The sequence below is a fragment of the Pantherophis guttatus genome, chromosome 16 (genome assembly GCF_059756535.1).
Source record: "Pantherophis guttatus breed Tessera chromosome 16, ASM5975653v1, whole genome shotgun sequence".
In the NCBI taxonomy this organism is placed as follows: domain Eukaryota; kingdom Metazoa; phylum Chordata; class Lepidosauria; order Squamata; family Colubridae; genus Pantherophis; species Pantherophis guttatus.
Window position 1 is genome coordinate 13,147,066 of NC_142078.1, and position 16,469 is coordinate 13,163,534.

At 41.3% G+C, this 16,469-nt stretch overlaps 1 protein-coding gene across 3 annotated transcripts in view; it reads right to left on the bottom strand.

The window, feature by feature from the left end:
- Positions 1 to 10,774: 10,774 nt before the first annotated feature.
- The window catches only part of MVB12B (multivesicular body subunit 12B), a 57,361-nt gene continuing 51,666 nt past the window's right edge, over positions 10,775 to 16,469 (bottom strand). For all 3 annotated transcript variants that reach the window (XM_087879574.1, XM_034416581.3, XM_034416580.3), the window contains exon 10: positions 10,775 to 15,878. In XM_087879574.1, coding sequence (XP_087735700.1) covers positions 15,792 to 15,878 — 87 coding nt within the window. In that variant the 3' untranslated portion in view covers positions 10,775 to 15,791. The remainder of the gene's footprint in view (positions 15,879 to 16,469) is intronic.

Genomic DNA, 16,469 nt, shown 5'->3' on the forward strand with positions numbered 1-16,469 from the left:
TTCTATTCTATTCTATTCTATTCTATTCTATTCTATTCTATTCTATTCTATTCTATTCTATTCTATTCTATTCTATTCTATTCTATTCTATTCCATTCCATTCCATTCCATTCCATTCCATTCTATTCTATTCTATTCACAAGCCGTACAAATAACAGAGGAGTTTATAATCCTAGGAATGGTGGAAGGAAAGAGAAGAAGGACCAACACAAAGATGAATGGACTTAGAAGATCAAGTTAGATCCCTCTGAAGAAAATCTATCTAAAAGTTGACAATTGCTGCTAAAAGTTGACAATTGCTAAAAGTTGACGTAATTATGGATTATGATGGCCTATAACCCAATCCATCATCAAAGAGGGAGGGCGGGACGGAAATGGATTCCAGGATTTTAGAGTAACTATAACAGAACAGTCTTCCCATATAGATGTGTTTGGCTTGTACCAGGGGTGAAATCCAGCAGGTTCTGGAGAATCGGTAGCAGAAATTTTGAGCCTTTCGGGGAACCGGTAGTGGAAATTTTGAGTAGTTTGCAGAACCGGCAAATGCCACCTCTGACTGGCAACAGAGTGTGGTGGGAATGGAGATTTTGCAGTATCCTTCCCCTGCCACGCCCACCAAGCCACACCCACAGAACCAGTAGTAAAAAAAAATTGGATTTCACCACTGGCTTGTACATCAGTATGTCATCCTATCTAATGTCTAGCTACCTATGGGATGGCTGTTTTGTTTTGTTGGCTGGCTCTGTGGGTTTCTAAATAATAATAATAATAATAAAAAGGAGGCCAAAAATGGCAGGTTTGTTTTTCTTGAAAATAACTTCACTAGACAAAAAAAAAAAAAAAAAAAAACCTTGAGTCCCTTGCAGTAAGTGAATCTGTTATTCATTTAAGGGCTGCTTTGAAATGTTATCTTTCCAGCTTGTTTGCTGTTTCCTCTTCTTAATTTTTTTTTTTTTTTTAAGGAGACCTCATCTGCTGGGCCAGTTTTCCTTGATCAGTTTTCTTTCTTTTTTTTTTTTGCCATATGTTCTCCATTAGCCAAAAGAAAAATTTCACACATCATAAACAGCTCTGTTCACAGACGCCACTTCTGAAAGGGCGCATGAGAAGATCCTGTGTCCTCTTGGCCTAATGTGGAACCTTCCCCCGGCATTAACATGAATGAAAACTCCTGGAAGCTTTGGAGCAATCTAAAATGTTATCTCAAGGGTTTATATGGACGGGGCAATCCCTAAAGTCCTTGAAAGGACTACATGCCCTATGCAAGATGATCTTCCTTTGTGGTCTGATGCTATTGTTACTCGTTCAGAATAACAGAGCTGGAAGGGACTTTAGAGGTCTTCTAGTCCAACCCTCTGCTCAAGCTAGCTGTTCAGTCTCTTCTTAAAAGCCTCCAGTGATGGAGCAACCGGGTTATTTCCCTGTATCTTCCAAATCTCAAAGGATCTGTGTTGTTGTTCAGTTGCTAAGTCAGATTACTATTAATCTTCTCATCGTTCCTATCACCCATCTCCTCCCACTTATGACTGTATGACTGTAACCTTGTTGCTGGTATCCTTATGATTATATTGACTGTTTCCCTATGACTATCATTAAGTGTTGTACCTTATGATGAATGTATCTTTTCTTTTATGTACACTGAGAGCGTATGCACCGAAGACAAATTCCTTGGGTGTCCAATCACACTTGGCCAATAAAGAATTCTGTTCTGTTCTGTTCCGTTCCGTTCCGTTCCATTCCTCTATTCTATTCTATTCTATTCTATTCTATTCTATTCTATTCTATTCTATTCTATTCTATTCTATTCTACTCTACTCTACTCTACTCTACTCTATTCTATTCCATTCCATTCCATTCCATTCCATTCCTCTATTCTATTCTATTCTATTCTATTCTATTCTATTCTATTCTATTCTATTCTATTCTATTCTATTCTATTCTATTCCATTCCATTCCATTCCATTCCATTCCTCTCCTCTCCTCTCCTCTCCTCTCCTCCCCTCCCCTCCCCTCCCCACCCTCTCCTCTCCTCTCCTCTATTCTACTCTATATGGGCTCTTTGTGACCCCATGATTCTTTGCAAGAAGAAATTACTTGACTGGGTTTTATGAGATTTGAAAGATAACCTGGTTACGACCTTTTGGACTGATAGCCAAGACAAAGAACATACGGTTGATTGTTACCTGGGGATGCTTCTTGGATGCCATGGTCCTCTGGTCCAGATGATGCTTGAATGCCTTTGTTCTCTTCAGTCCAAAGGCGAGACTTGGACACCACGGTCGTCTCCTTTGCTCCTCTTTGGAAAAAAAGTAGAACCAGATGTTTTTGACATACTCAAAAATGGGAAAAGATGTCCTACTCCCCTAAAACTAATCATCATGACACGGTCAAGATAGGGAGGGGCAAAAAAAAAAAAGAAAAGAAAAGAAAAGAAAAGAAAAGAAAAGAAAAAGAAAAGAACCAAGTAACCTGTACCCATATTGTGACAGCAGGGTTGGGGTCTGGACAGCGTCATTAGAAGAAAAGCAGACCGTCGGTCCTCCTAATGAGTGATTAGATGACTTATGGGCCATCCAGGAGGAAGGAAGCGGCTTAAATCAAGTTATGAAGGCAGCCCACCTGTGCTCCCCTGCCCAACAGCTGTTGAAACCGGCCCCATTTAGCCGTGACTTGAGTCACCTTTGAAAGCGTCTATGAAGTTTCTGAAAGCTTCGTATAATTCAATTAGAAAGCCACATTCTCGGGGACAAGCGCTGGTTCCTTCACTTTCATCTCTTGCTAATGAAGCACAGACCGACCGCCGCCTGTTAATACGGTGTGAGAGCAAAGGGAAGCGTTTAAAAGTCTTTTTCATGCATGGCAGCTTTCTGCCTCCCACCAGCCCTTCCAATCATCTCCAGGCTTGAGGACAGGATTGAAATCCAAATTTTTAAACTACCGGTTCTGTGGGTGTGGCTTGGTGGGCGTGGCAGGGGAAGGATACTGCAAAATCTCCATCCCCACCCCACTCTGGGGCCAGCCAGAGGTGGTACTTGCCGGTTCTCTGAACTGCTCAAAATTTCCGTTACCAGTTCTCCAGTACCTGTCAGAACCTGCTGGATTTCACCCCTGCTTGGGGATCATGAAGTGGCATCTGGGAAAGAATGGAGAAATTGACAAGAGGGGGAAGAAGGACCTTGGTTTTTTTCCTCTTCTGGACACATTTCCTCCCTCCCCTTCCCACCCAAAAACGCAGCTGCTCAGTGGCTAAGACGCTGAGCTTGTCGATCGAAAGGTCGGCAGTTCGGCGGTTCTAATCCCTAGTGTCGTGTAATGGGGTGAGCTCCCGTGACTTGTCCCAGCTTCTGCCAACCTAGCAGTTCGAAAGCAGGTAAAAAATGCAAGTAGAAAAATAGGGACCACCTTTGGTGGGAAGGTAAGAGTATTCTGTGCGCCTTTGGCATTGAGTCATGCTGGCCACATGACCACGGAGATATCTTCGGACAGCGCTGGCTCTTCGGCTTTGAAACGGAGATGAGCACTGCCCCCTAGAGTCGGGAACGAGGGGAACATTTATCTCCCCCAAAAAAGATTAAGATAACCTGCTTCCTGATTTCTCCCCGAGTTATTTACTTATTTTATTTATTTATTAAATTTGTTCACCGCCCTTCTCCCTTGAAAGGTGACTCTGGGCAGCTTACAGCTAGTAAAAATAATTAAAATATTAAAACTACGTAGAATAAAATATTTTTTTTAAAAAAAACTGCACTAAAACTGAATGCAAGAGAGCTAAGAGATGGATAGGACAGTGAAGCCTTCTTTACTGTGAAGAAGGGGTGAAGCCTTCTTACCCTGTCAGCCACTTCCAGTGGTGGAGTTCCCCCCTCGGATTAATTAAGGTAAAGGTAAAGGTTCCCCTTGCACATCTGTGCTAGTTGTTCCTGACTCTAGGGGGCGGTGCTCAACTCTGTTTCAAAGTTGAAGAGCCAGCACTGTCCGAAGATGTCTCTGTGATCATGTGGCTGGTATGACTCAATGCCAAAGGTGCACGGAATGCTGTTACCTTCCCATCGAAGGTGGTCCCTATTTTTCTACTTGCATTTTTTTACGTGCTTTCGAACTGCTAGGTTGGCAGAAGCTGGGACAAGGAACGGGAGCTCACCCCATTATGTGGCGCTCGGGATTCGAACAGCTGAACTGCCGACCTCTCGATCGACAAGCTCAGTGTCTTAGCCACTGAACCATATCATTTTAATGTATGAATTTCATTTTAATATGTGTCATTGGGTATACAGGAAGAATGACAAGAAATCTTCTCGTCTTGTCTTGTTCCTGTCCTATCCCTTTCTTTGTCTTACCCTACCTAACCCTATCCTATCTTTTATCTCATCTCATCTGTCTTAATCTGTTCATCACTGTATTGTCATCCATCCAACAATAATTCAAACATCATTCAAACAGCTTAATAAATGATTTAAATAACCTCATTAGGTTGCCACAGACACTCTAGAGTAGACCAACACTTCTCATAGGGTGGGCCTCTCCATTCCCACGATACAACCACTGTTTTATCACTTCACAACTTATTAATGTCCTGCTGCAAGACTTTAATCCTCTAGAGGAAACATCTTAAGAACTTCCGTCTGTCCACTGAGAAGATCTTCTTGCCCTCCAGGGCCAAATCAGGGGAACCGGCTCCTCTTTTATAATAGCAGGCAGGTGGTTTATTTATTTTGTTTTTCTTGGGTCAGGGGAGATCATCAATGTTCCTTATAAAGGAAAGGGAGGATCTTTAAAAAAAAAAAGGCGGGGGGATGTTTGTTTACTTGTTTGGTGGATGCATAAATTCCAGGCTTACTTTCCAAGCTGGCAAACTTTTGCTTTGCAAAGATGCATCCTTGAGCTGTACTTTCAAGGTACATACCTTGATACGCATTTCTGCTTTCCAATCACTCTTTTTATAAAATGAAAATCAAGCTGTAGGTAATTGACTAATACTCCTTCCTTCCTTCCTTCCTTTCCTCACTCTCCTCCATTTTTCATTTCCTCTCTCCCTTTCTTCCCTCCTTTCATCTCCTTCCTTCCATCTCTCCCTCCATTCTTTCATCTTCCCTCCCTCCCTCTTTTCCTTCCTTCCTTCCTTCTCTCTATCCCCTCTCCCTCCTTCCTTCCCTCCATCTCTCTCCCCTTCCTTCTCTTCCTCTCTCCCTCTTTTCAGCTCCTTTCTCCCTGCCTCCCCTCTCCTCCACTTCTCTTCATCTCCTTCCTTTCCTACATCCCTCTTTCCTTTCTCTATCTCATTTCCTTCCTTCCTTCCCTCCCTCTCCTCCGCTTTTCATCTCCTCCCTCCCTTCTTCCCTCCTTCCATCTCCTTCCTTCCTTCCATCTCTCCCTCCATTCTTTTCATCTTCCTTCCTTCCTTCCCTCCCTCCCTTTTCCTTCCTTCCTTCCTCCCTTCCCTTCCCTTCCTTCCTCAATCTATCCCTCCAGCCAGTTTTTACCCCCCTAAACAAAACATCACTGACTATCCTCCCCTACTCCTAAAAAACAGTAAGACTAACTGCTCTTGGTTGTAATTTACTGAATTATTGTACAATTAGCCCCTGATTGAATCAGAAACTTCATTTGCAACATTCCTTGGTTTAAGGCTCTGGTGACTGCTGGCTGTCCAAAAACACATGACCAACAAGGAATGCATTCCATACATCATTGAAAGAATAGTCAAATATGGAAAGAAAAGGGTGAAGAATTGGGAGGCCAATGTGCAAAAGAATTAAAGGGACATGATTTTTTTTAAAAAAAAATAAAATAAAGCAATTTGAAAGGAGTGGAGGTGAATTCTACATAGGGGCTTTGTAGAAAGGCAGATAATGGAAGAGAACTGAGAAGGAGAGAGATAATTAGGACGCAAAGTCTGAAGCAATCTGGGAAAAGACCTTTGATCTTTATACAAAACGGAGCTTTTTTTCTACCCCTTAAGGTATTTGGGGAGGAGGGGAGAACCAACTTCATAAAAAGAAAGGTGGTAGGGGTGGAGGCGAGGACCATTCCCCTCTTGAAAAATCAAGTCACACCTAATTCCGCCTTAGCCTCATAATTCTAACCGGCTGCATATGAGATTTGGCCAAACGCTTAGACACAATAATTAAATCCGCAATTTGTAAAGTTGGGGCTGTACGGATTAAAAAAAAATAAAATCACCTTTTGGAGGAATTTTACGGCTTTAGGATAGGATAGGATAGGATAGAATAAGCAATAAGAATAGAATAGAATAGAATAGAATAGAATAGAATAGAATAGAATAGAATAGAATAGAATAGAATAGAATAGAACAAGCAATAAGAATAGAATAGAATAGAGGAATGGAATGGAATGGAGAGTAGAGTAGAGTAGAGTAGAACAAGCAATAAGAATAGAATAGAGTACAATAGAATGAAATAGAAATAGAAATAGGAATAGGAATGAATAGAATAGAATAGAATAGAATAGAATAGAATAGAATAGAATAGAATAGAATAGAATAGAATAGAACAGAATAGAATAGAATAGAATAGAATAGGAATTCTTTATTGGCCAAGTGTGGTTGGACACACAAGGAATTTGTCTTAGGTGTATATGCTCTCAGTGTACATAAGGAGAATAAAATATGTTCATCAAGAATAAAAGATACAACACTGAGTGATAAGCTATCAAATCGTACTAGGAAACAAATAAAAACAATATAATTGAAAGATGCAAGCAACATGGTTATAGTAGTAAATGGGAAGAGATAGATACTAGTAAGGATGAGAAGAATAATAGTAATACAGTCTTAGTAAATGATTTGACAATGTTGTGGGAATTCGTTGTTTAGCAGAGTGATGGCTTTCGGGGAAAAACTGTCCTTGTGTCTAGTTGTTTTGGTGTGCAGTGCTCTACAGCATCTAGGAGTTGAGACAATTTATGTCCAGGATGTGAGGGGTCTGTAGATATTTTCACAGCCCTACAGATCCTCAATGGAAGGCAGATTGGTAGCCATTGTTTTTCTTGCAGTTCTAATTATCCGTTGAAGTTGAAGGCTTGTTCCCTGACATGAATATATTGTATATTGTGCCTATTAGATTCTGAACTAAGTCTTTCTGAACAGATTAATATAAAGCGGAGGAAAAATAGGCTTCAAAGTGGATATCCTAAACTGCTTTTTATTTGGCTAGAATTGTACCACCTTCCTCTCAGTGCTTGGGGTGTCCTACATCATTATTTCTCCAAAAAAAAAAACAAAAAAAAAACATAGTTGGTAGAATCCCTCTTTATTATTATTATTTAATATCTAAATTCCACTTCCCAATTAGTCAAAAGAATATGGCCCCAACTCGTTACAATCTGATCTCTGGATTTCTTTTAAAATGGTTTAGGCATTCAAATGGGCCCTGGTTTTCTGTTGTGGAAGCCAAATAAAAACCAAATCTTTAATCTCTTGTGATTTATTTCAAACAGTTTCGGTTTATAGTCAGGAACCCTTAAAAAAAAAGTTATTTTCCTCCAGGGTAGCACCTGCATTAACTTTTCAATGTCGTAACAAGTTTGTGGGAATCCTGAGGTGGATAGAAATACCGTCTTCCCAAAACAAAAATAAAAAAATAAAACAAAACCAACCACCATATAAACATAAAACACACAGAGAGTAAAGACTTTTTTTCCCCCTTCCTCCCTGCCCAGGGAAACCGTGACTTATTAGATGGTGGTAAATATAAATAAACATATTCAGCTGTAGCTTCTTGGTTGTGTTGGAAAACCTCAAACTACCAGGGAAACCTCAAACTTTGGCCAAGAACTTAGTAATATACATTTTTCTTTCTTTTTCTCTTTCTTTCCTTTTCCTTTTTCTTCTTTCTTTCCTCCTCTTTTTCTTTCTTTCTTTCCTCTTCTTTTTCTTTCCTCTTTTTTCCTCTCTCTTTCCTTTCTTTCTTTCTCTTTCCTTCCTTCCTTTTGTTTTCTTCTTCGCTTTCTCTCTCTCTCACACATACACAGATTTCCCAAAAATTCTAGGATCCTTTCTTGGGTGCTCATACCCGCCCCAAGTTTGGGGGTGGGGGGGGGGAAGGAGGCATATGGCAAACTTTTCCTTTATACACAGAGCAAACCTTCCATTACATGAATGGTGCCATTCTGGTTAAATGAACTTCTCCTTCCAAGGTTGCAAACAGAATTCTTTTTGCAATCAATTGTTGGGCGTTTTATTTTCTTTGGGCTCATTTCAGTAACTTGAAGGTCTCTCTTATTATTTAATCTCAGTCATCCCAGCCTTAAATTATTTGCTTCTTCCATTTGGAAGCAGGGAGGGAGGATTTCCATTGACTCCCGCAGAAGTTCCTCCTGGATTACTACTGGAGGTCTCTGTGGCTGTTAAATATCTTATTTTCTTAGAGAATGATACTAGATTAGATGCTTTTCTCTCTTGCCAGATGCGATCAGCTTTTTCACTTGCCCCCTTGAGATTCCTCCTCCCGCTTCTGAAGAAACCCATCATGTAAATTAAAAAAAAAAGGGGGGGGGGAGAAAAAACTTCAACACCACCAAACTCTTCCAGACTGTAATTCAAATGTCAAGATGGATTATGTTAGCTGTAACTTCTGGAGAGCTGACATCAACTTGTCATTTTCCGAGAAGGATGGGAACTTCAAAACAAGCCGTGTTTCTGCCTTGTAATATGTCAGGCCGTGTATTAAGACAACATGTGGGACTGTCAGTAGGTAAATGCATTGAAGGTAGTACCTCTTGCCTTTCCAAGTGGAAGATGAGAAATGATTTCACTTAAACTTAGTTTTTCTTCCCTTCCATTCCTGAATCTATCCCCCAGTTGTGGGGGGGGGGAGGATGGGACCATATATATATATATTTTAAAAAGGAAATAGAGAAACTGATCGTGTACTGATAATGTTAACTAGTTTGGTAATTAAAGGTCTGCAAGAAAATAACCATGATCAGGGAGGGAGGGAGGGAGGGAGGGAGGGAGGGAGGGAGGGAGGGAAGGAAGGAAGGAAGGAAGGAAGGAAGGAAGGAAGGAAGGAAGGAAGGGATCATTGATGGTTACCTAGTTTGGTAATGAAAGGTCTGCAAGAAAATAACCATGATCAGAGAGAAGGGAGGAAGGAAGGAAGGAAGGAAGGAAGGAAGGAAGGAAGGAAGGAAGGAAGGAAGGAAGGAAGGAAGGTCACTGATGATGTTAACTAGTTTGGTAATTAAAGCAAGAAAGCAACCAAGTACAGATAGCACAAAATACCTGTTTTTACAACTTCCTTTTTTTGCTTAAAGTTTGTGGAGGCGATTAAACCATCTTGTCTGGAAGTGAACATTTGTCTTTTTTCAGAGAAGAAATATGTATGCCTCTAAGACCAAGCTCTGAATTGCAAAATGCATATACATTGCACAATTTGAAGGACACCCCTGTTCCTATTCATCTGTTGATCTAGTCACTGCCAAGTCCCACAATACTTGCACGCATCCAAGCTCCCTCCCTCCCTCAGGACAAGTGCGGTTCCTTTGGAGGTTACAAACAGACAGAGTGTCTCAACCGCAGGGATTAATCTCCTTAAGTTGGAAGGAGGAGGAACAAGATTATGGGTGGAGATGGAAAGCAAGCAAGGAAGGGAGAGATTCTTCAGATAGAAGAGCTAGTTTTCCAAACGGAGGTATGGACCATTGTGTATACCAGGGGTCTGCAACCTTAAACACTCAAAGAGCCATTTGGACCTATTTCCCACAGAAAAGAAAACACCAGGAGCCACAAAAACCTTCCCCTGCCTGACTATTTCTTGAGCGGCCACAAAACTAGCAAATGTCGCATATTGGTGGTTGTGACGCATATTTTGAGTGACAGGAGCCACAGCAGAGGGGTGAAAGAGCCACATGCGGCTCCAGAGCTGCAGGTTGCTGACTGCTGGTGTATACATTTCCATCAGCTCCAAAAAGTAGGAACTGAAGAATATAGTTGGAAGATGCTTGTGATATGGCCAACAGGGAAGCTGAAGACATAGATGAGAGAACCTCTGCTCAATAGCAGCCACCAAAAAGAATGAGCCACTCTCTGGTTATGTTGTACGCCACTCAAGAGTCATTTGCTTGTGGGATGGGTAGCTACCCGTATTTCCCCGAAAATAAGACCCTGTCTTATTTTTCTTTTAACCCTGAAATAAGCGCTTGGCCTTAATGCCATGCACTCAAAAGCCCGATTGGGCTTATTTTGAGGGGATGTCTTATTTTGGGGGAAACAGGATATACAAATTAGGTGGATAGATGGCCGGCTAGCTGGATGAATGGCCGGCTGGCTGGTTAGATAGATATAAAGAAAGATAGATATAGAAGATAGATTAGAGACAGAGAAGATACATTAGAGGGAGGGAGGGAGGGAAGATATATTAGAGATAGATGGATGGTCTTTTAAAAGGATGGATGGATAGAATTTGAGATGGATGGATGGGTGATAGATAGACAGACACAGGCAGATCCTTATGGATGGATGGAGAAAAAAAGAAAAAGAAAGATAAACAGATAGTACATACAAACATACAATAGATAGATAGATAGATAGATAGATAGATAGATAGATAGATAGATAGATAGATAGATAGATAGATGGATTCAAGAACTATGCTGTTGGCTTAGAAGGTGTCTCTGCATTTCCAGACACATGCAGAGAAGTATCAAACTCCTACAATATATAATATTTTCACTGACATATTCAACATATGACAAAAGGCAAATTCAACATATGACAAAAGACACTCACAGCCTTCAAAGAAAAGAATAAAAGGGACTGGTTAAAAAATTTTTTATTCAACAAATTATATTAAGAATACAGACTAAATTCTCAAAGACGGGAGCTTCCCTTTGTAAAACACAAAATAGGCCATCTAAAATAAATATGAAAAAGGGTAATATTAATAGGATTAATGAACACCTTTAATCCACTTTCAGTGTCCCATCACAAAGAAAATGCATAGCATCTTTAAGAAAAAGAATATTACATTCATACCTACACACGCACACAAACAGTTTTAAAAAAAGGAAAAAAGCCTAACTGCTTAACAACACTCTTGGTCTTTTTTGAAGCCAATAGCTCAGAAAGAGATGTTTTAATCCATGCATTTCGTAGGATGTTGCATAAGTGTCATTTTCTGTGACCTCAAAACAGCCCATTTATTCATTTCCTTAAAAGGCAAAACCTACAGGGCCTGTAACCTAAACAACCCCCTCTTTCAAAATATAATTTCACACAACAAATATTTAATCCACCTCACACACACACACACACTCACACAAAAATACACCACAAATTTAACCTATTTTGAACCAACCAGCTGCCCTAAATTTGTCCGAGGGTGTGTGTCATCCCATTAACCACTCTTAAAACACCAGTTTTAGGGAGTCTCACGGATTTCCCCCCCATCATTAACACTGTTTTTGTTCTTTTTTTGAGGGAAAGGACAGAAAATAACACCCCCGTGTTTCATTTGTGCAACGTAGATTCCCAACCGTGTGTGTGTGTGTATGTGTTTTCACAATATATTCCATCTGTGTGAATATAAAACTCGACAAAAGCTGCACAAGAGGCAATCAGGTTTCCAAGAAAAGATCTACGAATCCTTTGTCTCCCCTCAGTGGTGGTAAATGGAATAATGCAGTATACAAGTTGCATCCATCGATACGATGGGATTGTGTGGAGAAGTCAACAAAAACAAATCCTTACGCATGCAACTGTTATCTATGATGCACAACTGCTGTGTCCCGGACAAAATCTACGCCAGGAAAGATTACCCTGCTTGAAAGAAAAGTTCTTCAGTGTTGGGTTGCCAAAACAACATCACACCACCAGCCTCTACTAGGAGGGAGTAGAAGTAAACCTGTTTTTTCCCACTCATTGATGGCCTTCAAACTCTTCATCTTCCGTCAACTCTAGCCAACGGCTAAGGAAGGACAAGCAGAGTTGGTCCAACAGAGACAAACATGGGAAGTCAACAAAATCCATCAAAAATGCTGTTAAGAGCAACAGAAACTCCCGATGACATCTTGTTGTAAGACAACATTGGGGGAATAAAAAAAAGGAGAGGCATAGACTCATTCATAGATAATTTTTCCAGTATGAAGAGAAGAAGGACGAGTTCTCTAATCCCACTTCCCTTTTTTTCTCTGAACTCAGAATCAAATTTGGCCTACTTAACTTGACACCTACCAATTCTGCTTCCTGCCTTCCACCATTTCTGACTGCGAGCTGAAGCAATGGTCCCGTGTAAAAACTTTGCCTTCCTTTCATAGGGTGGAGAGAGGGGAACGAAAACTTTCCTCTGAAGTTGGGTTTCAGTTCTGTCTGATCCTACCAATCTCTGCCTGGAAATCAGAGGCTCGTATCTGCATTTATCTAAAGAGAAATATATGGAAAAGGGGTGGGAACAACATAAAATACTACGGGACTGGCATTACATGTATACATCCCAAACACAGAAATAAATACCGGTCTTTCAGTACTGTCAGGAGGCCAAATACCATGTTAAAAAAGGCTGATGTTACGGAAGAATTAAGTTTCATGGTAACACCTGGGAATCATCAGTGGCAGTCTGTATATTTGTATTTTTTAAAGAGGATGCAGCTATAACCCTGGTGACGTTTTGTACTTAAGCATTCCTCTGTTAAAAAAAAAAAGTTAAATTGTATTCTATCCATGGGATGAGTAGGGGGTTGGAGAAGCAGCCGTCCAAGAACTGTTGGATGGAAACTGACGGGAACTTCAGAATTTGACAGAACATGCATTGTCTGTCAGTGTCTTCTTACCAGATTAAAGGGGGGGGGGGGCAAGAATTCAAAACCTACATCAGAATATTGAAAGATACCAATTGCAAACAAGGACAATTGTAACCTTGAATTCAAAGCTGTTTTGCTGGATCTTCAGAGCATTGAAAAATAGAAGGTGCCATTTTGGCTCCTTTTACATCCTGGTGCATTGGTTGGGTTAATTTTTCCCCCCTCTTACAGGAAGAAGAACCCCTGGCAACTTTCCTCTTGGGAGTCCATGCAATGGCTGATGGTGACTTCCTCTCCTTTTCTAAGCACCCAGGGCATTGCTTTGAATCCAAAGCCAAGAGGATGAATTCAGGCTCATTTCAATTTACCCGGCGGTACTTCTCCAAAATTTGGAGGCAGGGAAATCTCTTTTGCTACTTTATGGAAGGAAACCCATCTAGCGAGACAGAATAATTAAGCAAAAAAAAAATGAACTAGGCCAAGATCTCTTCTTCACACACAGCTGTTGAGAAGAGGTGGGATATCTGCATCACTCCGAAAAGAGGTTGTTGAGGAGAACTCCTTCCCAAGGTTTTGAAAGCCACAGAAGAAAGCAGAAATTAAGAAGTTCTGAGTGAGAGGATAAAAACTAGGCTGGCCTGAACTGTTTCCATGCACCTTCCAGAATCCAAAGATAGGACATTTTAGCGATCTAGGTTATAAAGTAAGTAAGAATGGATTTCCAAATCAATTTCATTCGGCCTGACTTTTCGAACTTGGTGGCATTCCTCAACCAGATTCAGCTCACACACTCCGGTCATCAAATAATTAGCTGTCTTTCCATTCTGTTAACCGGAAAACACTTTTTAACACTGTTTTAATCTCAGATCTGTTTTTCTTGAGATGCTTTCCTAACGCCTCGCTTCAAGACTTAATTCAAGATCAAGTCATTGTCTCAGTATTGGTTTCCAAAATACCTTCAGGAGCTGCCTAAAGCAGGGGCCTCTTACCTATTTAATGCCTTCATGAATTTCCTCTGCTTTGGGGGGGGGCAGAGAAAGGCAGTTTGGTGGTTGGCCACAACGGACTGTGAGAACAGAAAAGCTTTGGCAAAACCCCCCCCAAAAAAAAGATGGTAAAGAAATCGAGGCATACATTGCTAAGAGAAAGGTAGAAAGGTTGAACAGCTGCCGACAGAGCCACCATCCAAACAATTTGACAGACATCTAGGTTTGCCTTTTCTTGAAAAATGCAATTTATAAACTTCTGGATGGGTGGGGGAAGGATTGGGAAGGCATATCCATCTTATGCGGTACAACTACCCCTCTTTGCTATGAATAGACTACTCCAGAATAAGCTAAACTAACCTCAGGAGCAGTTACAGGTCCATATAACCAGAGCAATTGCATTTTAATACCATTAGAGAAATTAGTATTTATTTACACGTGACATACTGGAACCTTTCCACCTGTTGTTTGTTTGTTTTTTTTAAATCAAAGAAATCATTGAAAAGGGGAAGAAATGATTTGTTCTCTTTTTTTGTCTGTATAACACAGCATTTGTTCTCTGGCACCAAAATCACACACACACACAAAGCAGCACGGACATTCACACAGGTTTCCCCAAATAATTTAAGCTTGAGTGACAAGTTGCACCAGGGTGTATATTCTGCAGTCATGGGCTGCGGCTTACATTAGACTGGCCTCATTATGAATCAATGTTGGGTTTCTTTTTTCCCAAGCTCTTGCTTCAAGAACAACATATCATGGTCTGTTTCACCGTAAGCAGGTTAGATGGACAGCTCCTTCTTTTGCTAAATCGAACAGTTTATAACAGAAGAAAGGATTCAAAACTTGTGCAGAAGAGATTTCTTAGACCTTCCAGACCTTTTGCAAAAAAAGATCAGGTTATAAATCATGTTTTTTTTTTAAAAGGCTCAGAAATGAAGTTGCCTATTGATGAAAAAGATCGCTTTGATCATCAACTCGGGGAAAGGATTCGGGGAAGAGAATTTCCCAAAAAACAAACAAACCAACAGACGTCCAGTTCAGGCAATACATTTGAAGCTGCTTCTATCCACAAGGAAAGGGGTGTGCGTTGCATGGTAAAAGCAACATGGAAACCCTTTTAGAAATCAGTGCTGAAGAAAAGTGACACCACTGGTGAGATACAGGATGGCTCTTCCTAGCTCTGGGGAACGCCAGTTAAAGCCAGTCGGGTGTGACAAACAACACCTTAAAAAGGATATGTTTCTGGTTTCAAGAAAAATCGACCAGTTTAGTAGAAGACACTTCAGCTGAGTTGGAGCAGCTCTTCAGACGGAATCAACGATCAAACCTCAGCCACAAAACCCACAATAAATAAAACGCGGACAGACAGAAAGTCCCCCACGGAAATCTAGGTCTCTTCAGTCACGAGGCGGGGGGGGGGGGTTGATCCCGGGGGGGGGAATCTTCAGAGTTAGGGCTGTTGTCCGAACAGACTCGAGGAGCTGAGTCAAGACTTGCAAACCAGCAAGGACAAGTTGGTATAAAAAAAAATTTTTTTAAAAAAGAGAGAGAGAGAGAGGGAAAGAAATGCTATCCAGTTATTTTGAATAAAGGAAGGAGGGGGGAAAGCAATGGCAGAGGGGGAAGAACAAAAAAAATAATAATCAAGGCTTCGTGTGTCTTTTGCTGGAAGGGCCTCCATTAATACTGCTTGTCAAGGACAGGAAGGGTTGGGGGGGAAGGTTACAAAGTGAGGAGGAGGAGGAGGAGAGGTAGAGGAGGAGGAGGAGGAGGAGGAGGAGAAGGAGGAGAAGGAGGAGAAGGAGGAGGAGAAGGAGAAGATGACTATGATGATAGAGGAGAAGGAGGAGAAGGAGGAGGAGGAGAAAGAGAAGAAGGAGAAGAAGACTATGATGATAGAGGAGGAGGGGAAGGAGAAGGAGAAGGAGGAGGAGAAGAAGTAGAGGAGGAGGGGAGGAGGAGGAGGAGGGGAGGAGGAGGAAGAAGAAAATCCTTTCGCTTCTCAGTAGTATGTGTGTGCGTTATACTCCAAGGAGTTGAGATACTTCAGGAGGGTGGATACTGCTGGCACCTTGTAGGGCTGGGAGGCAGTCTGGCCGCAGCACTCTGTTCTGTCCGGAAGCTGTAGTCATACTGCAGGAGACAAAAAGCCAGATGTGAACGATTGGACAGCCAAGAAAACCAACCAATGCATCATTGAATCCATCAATCCAGAGTTCTCCACTGGTTCAAATAGGTTGACCGCCGCATCTTCTTTGTGGCAGCCCTTGAAATATCTGAGGGGCTGCCCCAAAGAAGAAGGAGTCAAGCTATTCTCCAAAGCACCTGAGGGCAGGAAAAGAAGCAATGGATGTCACCCGTTGAACTTCCGGGTTCCGGCACGCACATGCAGCTCCATAACTATCTGGTTTGGTTCTGCAACCCACCAAGACAGACACAGACTTCAGAGGATCATTAGAACTGCAGAAAAAACAATGGCTACCAACCTGCCTTCCATGGAGGTCCTGTATACTGCCCGAGTCAAAAAGAGGTCTGTGAAAATATTTACAGACCCCTCACATCCTAGACATAAACTGTTTCAACTCCTACCTTCAAAACGACGCTATAGAGCACTGCACACCAGAAAGACGAGACACAAGGACAGTTTTTTCTCCGAACGCCATCACTCTGCTCAACAAACAATTTCCTCAACACTGTCGAACTATTCACTAAGTCTGCACTACT